This window comes from Bos javanicus, chromosome X (genome assembly GCF_032452875.1).
Source record: "Bos javanicus breed banteng chromosome X, ARS-OSU_banteng_1.0, whole genome shotgun sequence".
Classification (NCBI taxonomy): domain Eukaryota; kingdom Metazoa; phylum Chordata; class Mammalia; order Artiodactyla; family Bovidae; genus Bos; species Bos javanicus.
In genome coordinates, this window is record NC_083897.1 from 14,639,895 (window position 1) to 14,656,585 (window position 16,691).

At 40.2% G+C, this 16,691-nt stretch overlaps 1 protein-coding gene across 12 annotated transcripts in view; it reads right to left on the reverse strand.

Annotated features, from left to right (window-relative positions):
• Nucleotides 1-16,691, reverse strand: part of ENOX2 (ecto-NOX disulfide-thiol exchanger 2) — a 289,405-nt gene that overhangs the window by 163,650 nt on the left and 109,064 nt on the right. For 8 of the 12 annotated variants that reach the window (XM_061408058.1, XM_061408062.1, XM_061408055.1 and 5 more), the window contains exon 3: nt 11,584-11,727. The exons of the other annotated variants lie outside the window; for them this stretch is intronic. Coding sequence is in view for 4 of the 8 variants with exons in the window: in XM_061408050.1 (XP_061264034.1) it covers nt 11,584-11,727 (144 nt within the window). In the remaining 4 variants the exon portion in view is untranslated. The remainder of the gene's footprint in view (nt 1-11,583; nt 11,728-16,691) is intronic. 12 annotated transcript variants of the gene reach the window in all.

Consider the following 16,691-nt stretch of genomic DNA (forward strand, 5'->3'; position numbering starts at 1 on the left):
ATGCTTTTGAACTATGGTGTTGGAGAAGACTCTTGAGGGTCCCTTGGACTGCAAGGAGATCCAACCAGTCCATCCTAAAGGAGATCAGTCCTGGGTCTTCATTGGAAGGACTGATGTTGAAGCTGAAACTCCAATACTTTGGCCACCTGATGCAAAAAGCTGACTCATTGGAAAACACCCTGATGCTGGGAAAGATTGAGGACAGGAGGAGAAGGGGATGACAGAGGATAAGATGGTTGGATGGCATCACCGACTCAATGGACATGGGTTTGGGTAGACTCCGGGAGTTGGTGATGGACAGGGAGGCCTGGCATGCTGCGGTTCATGGGGTCGCAAACAGTCGGACGCAACTGAGTGACTGAACTGAACTACTATATACTAACTGTAGCCTGAAAAAGTTTCATAAGTTTTCTAAGCCTCAGTTTTCTTATCTATAAACAAAGGAGAAAATGGTATCTATTTTACAGATTTGTTATGAAGTTTGCTTGAATTTATATATGTAAAACACTTGGTTATAGAGGTTGGCATACAATCAATATTTCATAAAACCTGCTGCTCCTGTATTGTTATTGAATCAAATATGCAGAAGAAAGGGACTGGAGCTAGGGAATGCCACTTGCTGAAACCTCTCTCCCCTGAAAAATAGCACATTCCATTTGAGCAGTTGGACATCTAATGGTTTTCTGTGTCACTCTTCTCAACCCTCACTTACCACATCCCATAAAACAGCTTACACATGAAAGCTGCTTTTGCTTAAAATTCAAATGTAGGAGAAGCAAAATATTTTAAAGTTAATTCTATTACACAAGCAATTGCTCAATGGAAATACCACAGCCTGCATGGTTTAAACTAAATAGCTCCTATTATCAGGGAAATTGAGATAGGAAAACAAAATCAAGACTGTCTCCCAATCCTTTTGAGGAAATTTCATCATCATGGACTTTTATTTCAATAGGTAGTAAAATGGATATCAGGAAATGGAGCAGAGAAAAAGAAAACTACAAATTAGGTGGTTACTTCTTTCTGTGTTGAAATACCTAGAATGGTCAACATATACACAATTACTTTGTCACCTTCTGGTATACTGCTTCACCGTTACTTCAGTTCTTGACATAAGATGTTAGACATTCTTTATCATAGAATATAGTATCCATGGTTTTGCTCTCTGCGGTTTCAGTTACCCAGGGTCAAATTTGGTCCAAAAATATTCAATGGAACATTCTAGAAATAAACAATCCATAAGTTTTAAGTGGCATGCTGTTCTGAGTAGCATGATCAAATCCCCCACTGTCCTGCCACACGAATCATCCTTTTGTCCAATGTATCCCTCTTGTAAGTCACTTAGTAGCCACCTAGGTTATTGAGTCAACTGCTGTGGTATCAGTAGTATTTGTGTTCAGGTAACCCTTACTTTCGGAGAAGACAATGGCACCCCACTCCAGTACTCTTGCCTGGAAAATTCCATGGATGGAGGAGCCTGGAAGGCTGCAGTCCATGGGGTCGCTGAGGGTCGGACACGACTAAGCGACTTCACTTTCTCTTTTCACTTTCATGAATTGGAGAAGGAAATGGCAATCCATCCAGTGTTCTTGCCTGGAGAATACCAGGGACAGGGGAGCCTGGTGGGCTGCCGTCTATGGGGTCGCACAGAGTCAGACACGACTGAAGAGACTTAGCGGCAGCAGCAACCCCTACTTTACTTAATAGTGGCTGCAAAGTACAAGAGTAGTTATCCTGGCAATTTGGATATTCTCCTACTGTGCCTAATTTATAAATTAAACTTTATCATAGGATGCATGTATAGGGAAAAAATACAGTATATGTAGGGATCGCTACTATCCCCAGTTTCAGGCATCAACTGGGGGATCTTGGAACATATCTCCATGGAAAAGTAAGGACTGCTGCACTACAAATGGCCATCATTCTGAACCATAGTGGCCTAAGTACATCTAGTTGCTCAGATGCAGTATGGGTAGCTGAACGGGTCCTTAAGCCTGGCTGCATAATGAAATCATTTGCAATGCCTTTAAAAAACATTGATGCCTGGCTCTTCCTCAATTTCCATTCTGACTCAATTGATTTTTGACAATAACTTTAGAGCTATCCTGTCTGGGTTTGGGCCATATCTCCTCTACTTCTTTACTATTTGCACAAATTACTTAACTTCTCTGTATTTGTTTCTTTGTCAGTAAAATGGGGATAATCATAGAGTTGCCATGAAAGTAAAATTATTTAACACATTTGAAACACTTAGAACAGCGTCTGGCACACTGGTAGTAGTAGTAATAAAGTATTTAAGTATTACACTCTGGTGTCATGGAAGGGAAAGGAAGGCATGTAGAATCTGCAATCACATGTGAAATGACAATGCTAAAATGGCAGCAAAGGTGTCTGTGTTTGAAAGTCATGAAAACGAAATCTCCTCCCTGTAAGGTACTACTCTGAGGCCAAATCAGATGATAGAAAGTTGAATTCCATCTGGAATTTGTCTTGACTTTATACATGGAGAAGTAAAAATCTAAATATAACACATGGTGCTAGAACAACCATGTTTTTTGTACCTTGAAATGGTCTGTCATTGCTAGTTTCCCTTTGTTAAAAAGAATTCTGAAAATAGAAAAATCCAAAGTCATATTTATCTGCAAATAAACAGCAATGTTGGGATGGTGGAGGTTCTCATCACACTTGGCATCATTCCATGGGGAGGAGAGAACATCCATTCTACTTGTGAGAGAGGACAGACAGTACTATAGAAACTTCTCTGGGTTTTCTCTCCACCCTTGCTTGCTCTTTGGCACAGGAGGAACATCCACTTATCTGATTAGTAAGATTAGAATAAAAATAAGTGCTCATTTCTGGTTTAACCTCTTCATTCTGGCTCTTGGGTCAAAATGTCCTCAAGTTGAACATGACCCTTTCTCTCTTCTAAAGTGAGCAGCACTCAGTTAGGGCACAGGCACTGTTTTCCAGTTGGCAGGCCCAGAGGCCCATCTTGCTCTTAATTTCTAGCTTCCACTGAATTGTGACCTAGGGCATCACGCTCAATGACAATGATAAGGTAAATGGTCTGTTCTGCTGACTCAATCTTCCCTATCGGTGAGTATCAATGTAGAGATTTGGAGCAGGAGATGGCAGGAAGCTTCATTAGGCCTTAGGCCAAGTCATGTTCTTATAGTTTTACTTATAATAAAGTTGATACTGTATTTTGTTCCTCAAGTGGCTTTTTGTATTTGCTCTCAGTTTGACTCAGAATTGAAAGGAGAAGAGCACTCACACTCGCAGACTCGACAAGCAGCAGTAGTAGTAACTATACAAGTAGTATCTGATAGTTTTCAAAACACTTTTCCCATTTAGCAGAAGTAGCAACTGGAAAAGGCTTCTGTGATTTGCCCTGGGTCCAAAGAGTTGCAAGTGGCAAATCGAGTACCAAACTCACAGTCTGCAGTATTCTTCATATAACATGTCTGCTGCTGCTGCTGCTGCTAAGTCGCTTCAGTCGTGTCCGACTCTGTGCGACCCCATAGACAGCAGCCTACCAGGCTCCCCTGTCCCTGGGATTCTCCAGGCAAGAACACTGGAGTGGGTTGCCATTTCCTTCTCCAATGCATGAAAGTGAAAAGTGAAAGTGAAGTCGCTCAGTCGTGTCCAACTCTAGCAACCCCATGGACTGCAGCCCACCAGGCTCCTCCGTCCATGGGATTTTCCAGGCAAAAGTACTGGAGTGGGGTGCCATTGCCTTCTCCTATAACATGTCTAAGTATGCTTATTTCTCTCTGAGGCCAGTGAGGCCACAGAGGCCCAAATAAACCTCAAAGTCAAGAACAACACTTGCTTTGATGACTTTACTAAGCTAACAGGAGAGAAACAACCTTTCCAAATCCAAGAATCCTTTTACTGTGAAATTGGATTTTACTGACCTAAAACCGATTTTTATCAGACAAGTCTTTACCCTCAAAATCGAGAAATTGAAAGAGATCCTCTAGACAAAATTATGCGACAAAGCTTAAATAACAGACAAAACACCATTATGAAATTTTTTCCTATTTGGATGTAGTGGCTGTAGGGTAGGCTGGGATGGGGGAAACAAACTGTTTCCTGCCAAGTAAGCAGGTATCACAAAGAGCTGCTTCTGTGATTTGCTGAGCTGCTGGACTTGTAGCTCTACAAAAGCAATTTCCTCATAGGTGTTTCCCAGATTCAAACTATTTTTCTAGTTTGAGATCAAAGGGCCCTTCCCTGTGTGGCAGACAGAACAGATATGGGACCTATATACCACTGCGTTAGCTTGCTACAAATCATGCAATATTGATACTACTAGCATGGAGGAAGGCAGCTCCTCTAGGTCACAGATAAACTTGCTTCAATACAAATGAATCAATCACATGCCATAGTCCTAGCCAACTTGAAATGATTATAAAGGTCTGGTAATAAGCAGTTCTGGTTCTGCTACTATTCATAATTAATCACATGACTTTAGAAAAGTCCCTTCTCTGGCTGGCTTTCAGTTTCTTCATTTGTGAAAATGATGGAGTTAGACAAGATTGCCTTCAACTCTGAAATACTATGACTCAACACCTATATCATTAGCGTCTATATTACCAACACATGAGGCTGACTCATACTTCAGGTCTGTGAGAGAACTTAGGAGGTACAAGAAGTCACAAAATCATTCCAAAGCTATTCAGATGGTTGGAGCAAGTTAAGAGAGGTGTGTTTGCATTTTTCTATCTTGCGTCTTCTGTGCCATGCTCAATCTCCCCTCCTCCTGACAGTCCTTGAAGATGAAAAATTTCAGACTGAGTTTCTATCAGAACTGAGAAAGAAGACAGCTTACTTTTTGATCCTCTAGTTATCAAGATAGGGCTTTATTTTTTGAAACTGTAACCAGATAAAAACATCCAAAGGACTAAAGAGATTGAGTAGGGCTATTAGTCTATTCTTTTTCTTATTTTAATTCCATCTCAAGGAACAATAAGCTCTTCTTGCCTTTGGCAATATAATAATTCAGCTGACATGCTAGAAATACCACACACCAAGATATAAAATGGTGGCATTTTCTCTCTTTAAAAACAATCAATGCTTTCACTTGTGGACTTCAAAGTACATATGAAATAAAAGTCTTAGCCTTGTGAGGCTGAGGTAAATCAAAGGGCTGAAAGTGTCATTAAAAAGTTCCCTGGTTCATTGCCCCTCTTCTAGGTAAGAAAGGAACAAAAGCACTCTCAGGCAGATGAGTGTTGATCCCATTTTTATATTTCTTTTCCAAGCAGGCTTAAACAACTTCCTCTGATAACTCATTCCAACATAGTTCTTCTTTATGTCTGACTGAACCTCTCCTCCTTGTTAATTTAGTCTTGGCAGTGCTGGAACTGCTCACTGTCTTTTATATTGTCAAGTCTCATTCTGACTTCTAGGAATTCTAAAGGAAACCGTGAAAACTGAGTTAGGAGTCTATGATCCAGTTTAGAAACTGTCTGGAGGTCCTTAGAATATCCTAACATTCCTGGTGATGCCACTCCATCTCAGTCAAAGTTATGTCTCCTCTCTGGTTATTGGCACCTCATCTGGAAAGTGAAATGAATATGAAAATATATTAAGAGAAAGAATCACAATATCGATGCAAATTATCATTGAACTCAAGGGTCTTCCTGGAAAACTTGTACTCTTAGGGTTCAATCATTATTGCAAATGGAAAATGGTTGAAGGCTCTTCTTTTCATACTGAGCTATTCATTATTCACATGAACTTTGGCAAAATTGCTTATTTTTGCCAGTATTAGGCATCACATAATTAAACGCAAACTTATCTTTCAATACAGAACTATGAGGGAAGGCAATAGAGGCAGGACTATGTCCACATCTGGATGATCATTCTGGTATCATAATTATCCCCGAATTAGTTGCCCACTCTTTCAATGAGCTGGCATCTTATTAGAATGCCAGTGTATTGTGATGTTGGTGCTTAAAACAGTGCATTTTATTTTAGTCACCATCTGGTTGGCCTTGCTGACTCATAGATTCTTCCACTTCAGTGGAAGCATTTGCGAAAAGGGTTGGTATTTCTGCTTCTACAAATCCAGGTGGATCTCAAACCACGAGACAGCTGGTATCTCCTGGATAGGAACTTGGCACTACGATTTGACAAGGGTTTAAAATGTTTCTAACTCTTTGGCCATAGAGAACCATGTGAATAAGCGGACTCACCACAATCTTAGAAAATCTGTGCAGCTGCAGAATCACCAGGAAACATTTCCATGGGGAAAAGGTAAAATTTGAGAGCAAACACACTGAAGAGTTCTGAACTCACCTTAAGAGTGCAAAGCAGCCAGATCCACATAGAAAGAGTTTATGGCCAAATACACACTAATATATAATTCAGGTTATGGATCTACTTCACAGAGGAGTTGGGACAGGACACCCAATTCCAGCTGTCAGTTTCCCTTGGGCACACGTGAAATTTCATCCAGTTAAGAGGAAAAGATTCCATTAGGGTTGGTATCTGTTTCACAAGCACACAGATTCAATGTGTGGTTGCTCTAGGGATGTAATCTCATGAATGTCTGGAGTCTGACCTTTAGGGATGAGTGAGGCAGTTAGTTAATCAACATTAGATACTGAGTGCCTAGCTTGTGCACAGGTCTACCATGTGAGTGACAAGAGAATAACGGAATATTAAGGCAAAGGGAAAGTAATTCTTCTGCCAGATATGTGATCAGTCAACAAACATTTCTTTAACATCTATTGTATGCAAGACTGCTGCTGCTTCTGCTAAGTCGCGTCAGTCATGTCCGACTCTGTGCGACCCCATAGCCAGCAGCCCACCAGGCTCCCCCGTCCCTGGGATTCTCCAGGCAAGAACACTGGAGTGGGGTGCCATCGCCTTCTCCAATGCATGAAAGTGAAAAGGGAAAGTGAAGTCACTCAGTCGTGTCCAACTCTTGGCGACCCCATGGACTGCAGCCTACCAAGCTCCTCTGCCCATGAGATTCTCCAGGCAAGAACACTGGAGTGGGGTGCCATCGCCTTCTCCAATGCAAGACTGTATCTCTGCCAAAAAACATATGGCACAGGGGCCCTTCCAATCAGGGGCTGATGACTGAGTTGAAAAGTTAAGATACATTAGTGTGAACAGATAGCCAATAGTTCAAGGTGGTCTATAATCAGTAGCAAGTGATTCATGTGCATATAATGACCAAGGAGTTTCAGAGGTATAAGTGAATAATTCTAACTAGGATGCTCCAGAAGGCTTCCTGGAGAAGGTGTGACTTGTAATAGGTGCTGTCCCTTGGACACGATTTTGACATGTGAAAGAAGACGACAAGCATGCCAGGCAAAGTAAATGGCGTGAGCAAGGTCCCAAAGTAGGCAGGCCCATTGCCTATTTGGAGAAAGGTAGCAGACAACCTTGGTGGAAATAGAAAACTTGTTGGGGGAGTAGCTGAAAAGAAGGGACAATGGGATCTCCACCTTTGAAGGGATCCTAGAGATATCAAAGCCAAGTGCTGCTCACCTTACTCTCAAACACAGCTTTCCCTAGTGTGCCACCAATGCTTACTATGCATTTTAATAACAGACCCAGACTCCTAATATCTACAGACACAGTACTTCTGGGAAAGTAGTTAGAGAAAAGCTTTGGAGTTGCAGGTCTAGTCAAACCACTTGCTAAATGCTCATTCTTAGGAAAGTTTATTCATCCTTTATTTCTTTACCTATAAATGTGTATAATAGCGCATGCATACTTAGTTGCTCAGTCGTGTCTGACTCTTTGCAACCCCATGGACTGTAGCCCGCCAGGCTCCTCTGTTCATGGGATTCTCCAAGCAAGAATACTGGACTGGTATCTTCTCCACCCCGGGATCAAACCTGGGTCTCCTGCATTGCAGGTGGATTCTTTACCATCTGAGCCATGAGGGAAGCCCGTGGATAATAGTATACTCACTTAAAGCAGAGGCAGGAAGAAAAGGAGAAAGAATGCTTGAAAGAGTCGGAAAAGGAAGAGGAATCTGCAAAGTGTATTGCGAAGGAAAGCAGAAGTAGAAAGAATTCAAGCAAGGTGAAGTTTTAACAGCATGAAATGAAGCAAACAGGTCAAGGTGGCTGAGACCTGTCAAAGGGCCACTGACTGTGACAATCTGGAGGTTGCTGGGGACCTTTAAGAGATCAATTCTAGTATAAAAAGGGAGAGGCAGTTTGTAGAAAAGGGTGAGGTATGAGGGGTGGGAAAGGAAGAATAGAATGTACAGTGAGGAACCAGAGCTGCAGGCACGGAACTCTCCATCATGTGTTGTGATAGAGAGGGAGAGAGAGAGTTTTGATTCAAAGAGGTCACAGGGTTGAGCAATGTAATGGCTGCATGAGTATCTCAGCTTAGAACTGAAATGGCTGGTAGCCCCTGGCTTTCCTTCTTGCTAGGATGCAGGCAATGGTGATAAAAGAAGCAGGAAGTTCCTACTCACAAAATATATTCCCTCTTCCTTTTGTCTAGAACTGTGCGGGGAGCTGCCCATGAGAACGGGGTCCTTTATCTAAAGGACACAGCCCTGGGAGCTGCCTCAGTCCTTGAGGGTTTGCTTGCAAGCATAGCTCTCTGTCCCGCCACCCCAGAGATTAGGCGACTATTAACTTCAGACACCTGGAGTTCTGGACAAACTTCTCACTCACAAGGAAATGTTATCTGGTGTAAGAAATAATAACAGGGTGCCATTCCCATGCTCTCAAGATTTCTTGTGACTTTTCGTAAGATGTAGAGGTGAGCCAAGAAAAATGTTAACTGTCTTGTTTTTCTCTTGCTCTCCTGTATAAATATAAGATGCTGAATAAAGTCATGGTCAGACCGCTTCCCTTTGTGGAGACGTGTCTGATCCTCTCGACCCCATCTTAGCTGTAGTATTCTTTCTCAGCCGCGTCTTGCACATACTCGGGACCTGATCGACTTTGCCGGCTGGCTCCGGCAGAACTGCATAGGAAGACAATACCCTTATAAAACAATCTGCTCATTTATAATACCATAAGATTGCCAGCTGAACAATTATGAGACTCCTTGTATAGTAAAATCTCATTAATTTGGACTACACTAATTTAGAATTTGTGGTAATTTAACCTGGGCTGGACTTACCACTGTACTATTATACTTACAAAGAAAGGGTTCACTAAGGAAATAGTGTGAAAAAGATTACAAGGGAGATAATAGAGCCTGCCAGGGGCCTAGTTCACCTATTTTTAAGAACATACTGTTTTTTAAGAGCTTATGCATATTCATTATTTGAATGCAAATTGATTCTGCTAATTATAGATTAACATAATCTACTGCTAAAATCCTATATCTGCAACAGTTACTTTGCTCTCACTGAGTATGCTCATTAGGAATAAAACTGCAATTCTTTAAAAGTCAGTTCACACAATTCAGATTAATACATGCCCCTTTTCTCCACCCTCATGAGCTAACCAATGTTCTGGAGGTATTATTCTAAACTAGTACATCACTCACCACGAACACAGTGGAAAAACTAGGTGATGAAAAAAGGCGTCAGAACAGCCAAAATAGATGTTTTAAAGTTGATGCCCTAAATCATGCATCTCTCTCCATAGCAGGTTCTCTCACAGCTGATTTAACTCTTACTTAACATATTCATTTAAAACACTGACCTGGAGATCTTGCTTGTTTTTTTTTTCTTTTTTTTTTTTTAAGTTTGTAACTGATTAAAAGGAGAAAAGGGGCTGTTACAGAAGGGACAGTTAGAGAAACTAGAGATGAGTGCAGGCTGCAGAAAGGAGACAGGACGTGGATAAAATGGGGCTGATGTGGTTGTAATAACTAAAAAGCCACTACAGTCTAGGACAGCTTAAAGTTAAAAGGTCTATATTCCTTAGTAAACCCAGAAAAGTATAATAGAGTATTGCAGCAGAGTTCAGTTCAGTCACTCAGTCGTGTCTGACTCTTTGCAACCCCATGGACTGTAGCACGCCAGGCTTCCCTGTCCATCACCAACTCCCAGAGCTTACTCAAACTCATATCCATCACAGTACAATGACTAATGACTGGAATTTTGCATTTAAATGGTCAAGCAAAGTTTAGATTATGTTGAATATATGACTTAAAAAGACAGATGTTACACATACACAATTTGTATTCACAATGTTTAACCTAAAAATGTGAAATGCATTGATGTTTAAAACAATGAAGTTTGTAATATTATCATATAATAACAAAATAGCAACATTTATGAAGGGATTTATTAAGGGAGGAAGTGTGTGCAGATATCAAGCTAAACAATTTACCTAATTTCATTTAACTCTATTAATAATCTTAAGAGGTTTTAGTGCCATTTTTACCATTACAGTTGAAGAAAGTGAAAGTCAGAGAGGTTAAGAAATCCACCTGCAGCCACAGACAGAGAGAGCTAGGATTACAACTCAAGCCATTTCCTTAGCTGTATACTACACCTTTCCAAAAAACACGAAAAACAAAAAAAATCACACTTTTCTTGAGGGCTCTAGATAGCTAATGATTTACTGTATTTTTGTTTTCCAAACTTGTATTGAACAAATATCTTGATTTATAAGCAGAAAGACCTATGATCTAAGAGTCAGGCATGATGTTGTATGTTTGTAAACATGCTCCATTTTATAAGGCAGATGTCAAAGTAATAGTAAAAAACAGAATGAAACAAAACCCCAAACCCCATGCACATGTCTATTAGGCCTATATTAAAATCTCAGATCAGTCTCTATGGATTACAGATACTATTTTCAAATGACTAGCCAAGTAACAAAGAGATGAAATTTTAAAAATATTTTCTCTTACTTTAATATTTATATTAATATTTCAATATTTAATCACTTAATATTTGAAGTGATCAGTGAAGATCTGGTTCTCCCATTTTCCCCCCCACTTGTTTTGGAGAAATATAACATGCGACTAGGCCAACAGAGCATGAACAATGGGGGTAATTGCAGGGGAGGCTAAAAATTCAGTTAGCTGTTATACAGGATTTAGAACAATCTGTTCATCAGCTGTTCTAAGAGAGCTATGAGGGCATGGAACACATGTGGGCATGGTGTGTACTGGGGGAAACAGGGGTGGGGTGGGGAGATGCAAATATAGGCAGTTATCCATATGAGAAGTACAAGTGACGGTTCCTACTACTTGTACATACAAAGAAAGATGTCCAGTGACATCATTCATTCATGTAATTCTTTCTGCATAAATCGAATGTTTTTTATTCATCTCTTCTTGTCTTAAGCTTATGCATTCAAGGGCCAGCTACAGATGCCACGTCTGCTTTGAAGTGTTCCATGATGCCCAAAGCTGACTGAAACTCATCCCCTGTTTGTGCTCCCATAGGTTTGCTTCCCTTTTACACATTCACCACAGTGCTGACAATACTCTCTTTTATGATTAGAGTTATTTAAGTATGTGCTTTTTCCTCCCTCTATTCCACCATGAATTCTTTGAGGGCAGGGGCCTCTTTCTCATTTCTATAGCTCCTACAAATCCTAGACCAGTGCCCACCACATACAAGGCTCTGGGACAGTGTTGACTCAGTGGCACTGGCCTAAGAGCATGGATTATTGCCTAGCTTACCTGAAGGAGCATTTGTTCTCTTTCTTTTCTTGCTTGACTCCCCTCCATTCTCAATGAGGCCTTCTGTGACCAGAGGGCCACTGGCACTACCAAACTGCAGGGGCTCGTTGTTGTTGGCAGGGTCAAAGGGCAGCTGGTTCAACCCTAAAGAAGAAAAAGAAAGCCAAATCCAGACTCCATTAAGGACAGGGATGTCTCTAGGTTTTATTGTATGAGCCACTAGAGGAAAAGTGTCTATCTTAAAAGTTTGGCAGTAACAGGTGGATTCCTTAAAGCCAATTAGTTGCCCTCTGCCATTTTTACAGATCTTGTTGATAAGTACAGAATTAAAATACAGGGTTTTATAAGACTCTGTCTTTTGTAAGAGCTGCAGCTCTGTCATTTGTAAGATCCTTCCTGTTTCTTGGAAATTAACGTTTATGACCATAAATAACATTATGGCTATCACCTCCCTGAAAGAGATAGTGCTACGTGCTAAGTTGCTTCAGTCATGTCCAACTCTTTGTGGCCCTATGGACTGTAGCCCCTCCAGGCTCCTCTATCCATGGGATTCTCTAGGCAAGAATACTGGAGTGGATTGCCATTTCCTTCTCAGGGGATCTTCCTGACCCAGGGATTGAACCTGCGTCTCTTACATCTCCTGCAGTAGGAGGCAGGTTCTTTACCACTAGCACCACCTGGGAAGCCTAAAGAGCTAGGACCCTCTTTAAATACAGCTATGGATGGACCTACTCTTTCTTCGAAAAGTTTGGTCACATATTTTTTAGATTATCTCTTGACATTTTTTCCCTTTCTTTCATTGCAAGGATTGTTGAATTGATGCAGATGTAACATTAGACTATGTGTGTGTGTGTGCTTAGTTACTCAGTTGTGTCTGACTCTATGCGACCCCCTGGATTGTAGCCCACCTATCCTGGTGTTAAAGTCACTGCCAACAATAATATAAGGATTTCCAAAAAGGAAAACTATAAGCAAACCAGAAAAGGAAACAAAGATATAAAACTTGCAAGGGAGTTATTTAGTAGTTGGAATGATGGGAAATTACAATCCAGGTTTGGGTAGTATTAATCCCATCCTCTTCAAATGATCTCAGAGCATGGTCACTTTACCAGTCGCTACCACACAATATAAAATGGCAAAAGGCATTTTTTATTCCCAAGTCTTATATGTTTCAGTCAGGGGTGAACAGAGATAGTTTCTTACTCCTCTGGCAGCAGCACCTGGAATTTAAAGTGTTTCAATTAAAGCTTCATGAAATGTGGAATCAAGAGCTTTGTTAAAAATCCAAAGTTAGGTGATTTTTCCTAAGTCTTTTATCTACTGGTCCTCTAATCCAATCAAAAGAGGAATCAAGTTGGCTTGCTATGGCTCACTCTTAACTCTCAATTTTTCTGTAGCCCATAGCTGTACAATTCTTAAGGAATTGTTGTAAAATGTCAATAAAAATTTGGAATCCAGTCAGTTAAAGGTCAACCAAATTTCAGTAAAATGAATGTTAAGGTGCTAACAAAATGGCTTCACATTCTTGTTTTTAATGAAAAGTATCTCTATGCTGTTTTCAGCCCATGGAACAAATACCATTTGTAGATTCCACTTGGAACATCTCCATTAAAATGTCTTCTGGGACTTGTCAAACATTTTCCTTTACATCATCTGAGTAACTAAGTGAAAAAATAAAAACTTGCTTCTGTGTCTTAACTCAACCATTCGCTGCATCCTACCCATGTCCTATTAAATCCCTACCATGACCAGAACTAAAGAAACAAAGACCAATTGCTATCTGGCTCAGACTGTAAAGAATCCAGCTACAATGCGGGAGACCCCGATTCAATTCCTGGGTTGGGAAGATCACCAGGACAAGGAAGTGGCAACACACTCCAGTAGTGTTGCCTGGAGAATGCCATGGGCAGAGAAGCCTGGCGAGCTTCAGTCTACGGGGTCACAAAGAGTCGGACACAACTGAGCACCTAACACTAACACTAGAAAACATTCAGATCATAACCAAGACTATTTTCAAAGAAGATTAACTTTTATATAATTTACAAATGAATGTATTTCTTGCACTTGAATAGTCACAGAGTCCAATATGATTAGTGTACTATTCTAAGACTTTTCTTGTTATTTCTTTCTGTGATATCAGGCTGATCAAAACAAGTTCCATGGAAGATAGAATATTATAGTGGAAACAATATATGCTTTGAAGCCTGAGAGATTGGGGTTCAAATCCTGGCCCTATCATTTACTATCTTAGTCACTCAGTCATGTCCGACTCTCGGCAACCACATGGACTGTAGCCCATCAGGCTCATCTGTCCATGGGGATTCTCCAGAATACTGGACTGCATTGCCATGCTCTCCCCCAGGGGATCTTCCCAATTCAGGGATCGAACCCAGGTCTCCCACATTGCAGGCGGATTCTTTACCGTCTGAGCCTCCAAGGAAGCCCATAAATACTGGAGTGGGTAGAATGTCCCTTCTCCAGGGGATCTTCCTGACCCAGGAATCGAACCGGGGTCTCCTACATTGCAGGCAGATTCTTTACCAGCTGAGCTACCAGGGAAGTCCTATTTGGGTAACTTCTGGCAATTTATGCAATTGTCCTTACCTTCATAATGTGTAAAAGGGGAATGATAACACTTCACAGTGCTGTTGCAAAGATAAGCAAACATATATATACATATTCGAAGTGAATTAAAACAAACTTTTCCCCTGGAAGTTTGAAGTTTGTAAGTAGCTCTTCTAAGGAGGATCTGTCTCTCTTTCTCTCCTATAGCCATATCTCTAGCATCTTGGTGCCTAGCATCATGCCTGGCACATAGTGAGTGTTGAATGAATGAATTCTCAATAGGGTGGGGTAGCTGACTCATTCTATGAACTCATGTAGTTAGAATAAAGAATTAATGACACAGTTTAAAAGTTCTGATGCTGATTATATCAATATTACTTAAAATAATTAAATTTCAAATGCATCTCCATCATTTGAATACTATACTACAGGATGGTAAAATCTTGATTGAAAGGAATGCATGGGATTAGGAGGTTCTCATTAATAATGGTTAATCAGAAGAATTTTTTCTTTCACATTTGATAATTTCATAGAATAATATATTAGTCCATTTTTCTGCCTTATTAAGTAGATGACTGAGGATCTTACAGAGCTTCAGAGCTATGAGCTGTAAAAGGAGGCTAATAACACTAACTCGTGGGACTGTTAAAAATAAGATTACATGACATCATGTATGTGGAACATTCTGCATCACATCTGGCATATAGCAGATGCTCAATAAATATTAACTGCTAATTTCCATTTATAACATCTTGAATTTTTGACATAGAATGTGAGGAGATTGGTCTGAATTTGCCCTCCAAGGATATACCTTACTTTCATCATTGAGTCTTTTATTGCTGTTTGTACTGTTTTCTAAAAACTGAAGGAGTCCAAGAACAAAATCTGATGAATTAAATGTATTTAGTCGTAGACATTTGACTATAATCGTTCTTCTCTTTTATTTACTCCCAGATGATAACTTTAGAGACTTAAGTATTTAAGTCCCTAAAGACATGCAATGATGTCTGCAATACAGATGCAAATGATTTCTGGGCTTTGTGGAAAGCACTGAAGAATTTCCATGATTCTCCTCAAAGAAGATCAATGATCTCTTTGTGCCCAGCTGCTGTAATAGTCACTGCCACAATTTACTTTACAGAGCTTTCTACTATCAGGTCAAATTAGGACTAACCTGTACTAATATACAGATTTTTGTTTGGCACTGAATAAGACTGAGATTTCTACTACTTTCTGTGTATCCACCTCATAAATGATTCAAATATATGAAAATTCTGATAATGTAGCACACTATCTCAGCCTTGTTACTTATAGAAAAAGATCTCATATCAAGGAGAGACATCCCACCCAGAAGGCTCATCCATTGAATACAAATCCACATTTTACATTATCCAAAATCCAATACAGTCTCCAAAGATTGTAGTTCAAGAACAAGATCTATAGACATAGCAAATTCCTATGACACTAGCGCTTCTTAGCTACTTTTATTGTACTGTTTCATTCCTCCTTTAAGTGGCATTAAACCAACCTATAAATCAGTAAATCAATAGGTACTTTTAGGATCTTTTCTGTGTCATGTATATGTGATCTACTTTGAGTGTGTGTGTTAGTCACTCAGTTGTGTCCGACCCTTTGCAACCCCATGGACTGTAGCCTGCCAGGCTCCTCCATCCATGGGATTCTCTAGGCAAGAATACTGGAGTGGGTTGCCATGCCCTCCTCCAGGGGATCTTCCCGACCCAGGAATCGAATCCGCATCTCTTATGTCTCCTGCATTGCAGGCAGGTTCTTTACCACTAGCGATACATTTCGTTCAATTGTTAACTTGCTTAATGCCCCTAAAATGAGCAGATGAGATGTCTAACTTCTTATGGACTCTACTGATAATCACTGAAAGAAAAACAAATGAGGGAGTCACCAACAATTAACAGAACAAAAAATGTTCTAAAGTCTTATAAATTTCTCATAGCATTTGACCTTTTATTCCTGAGGATAACGTTAGTAAAACTTTGATCCTTGCTCATTCATTTCTCCTCCCGTCTTATCTCCTCATCACCTAACTCTACAAAATATACAGTTTGTCTAAAAGGAAGCATGGATTGATAAAGGAAAATAGATAATAAACACCAGTGTTATAGATTTCTGCTATTTCTGTATCTTAAGTTCACAATGAAACAAGTCCATGCGGTAATGTAATCTCATCTAAAACCAGGTTGACAGGTTTAGACAGTTGACCAGCTGTTACTTCATGTCATGTCAAAATATAGATTGTCTGACTTCATAACACATACGAGGCCACTTTAGAAAATACGCATATTGTGGAAGGGTGGGGAGGGGGTCCTTGTAGAACGACATTTATTATCCAATGGAACCAGGGGATGAAACATCTTGGAATGAAGTGTGGTTCCCAGTGAATTGTCCAGTCTGCAGGTCAAGGAGTTCACATGCAATGATGTCTGCAATACAGATGCAAATGATTTCTGGGCTTTGTGGAAAGCACTGAAGAATTTCCATGATTCTCCTCAAAGAAGATCAATGATCTC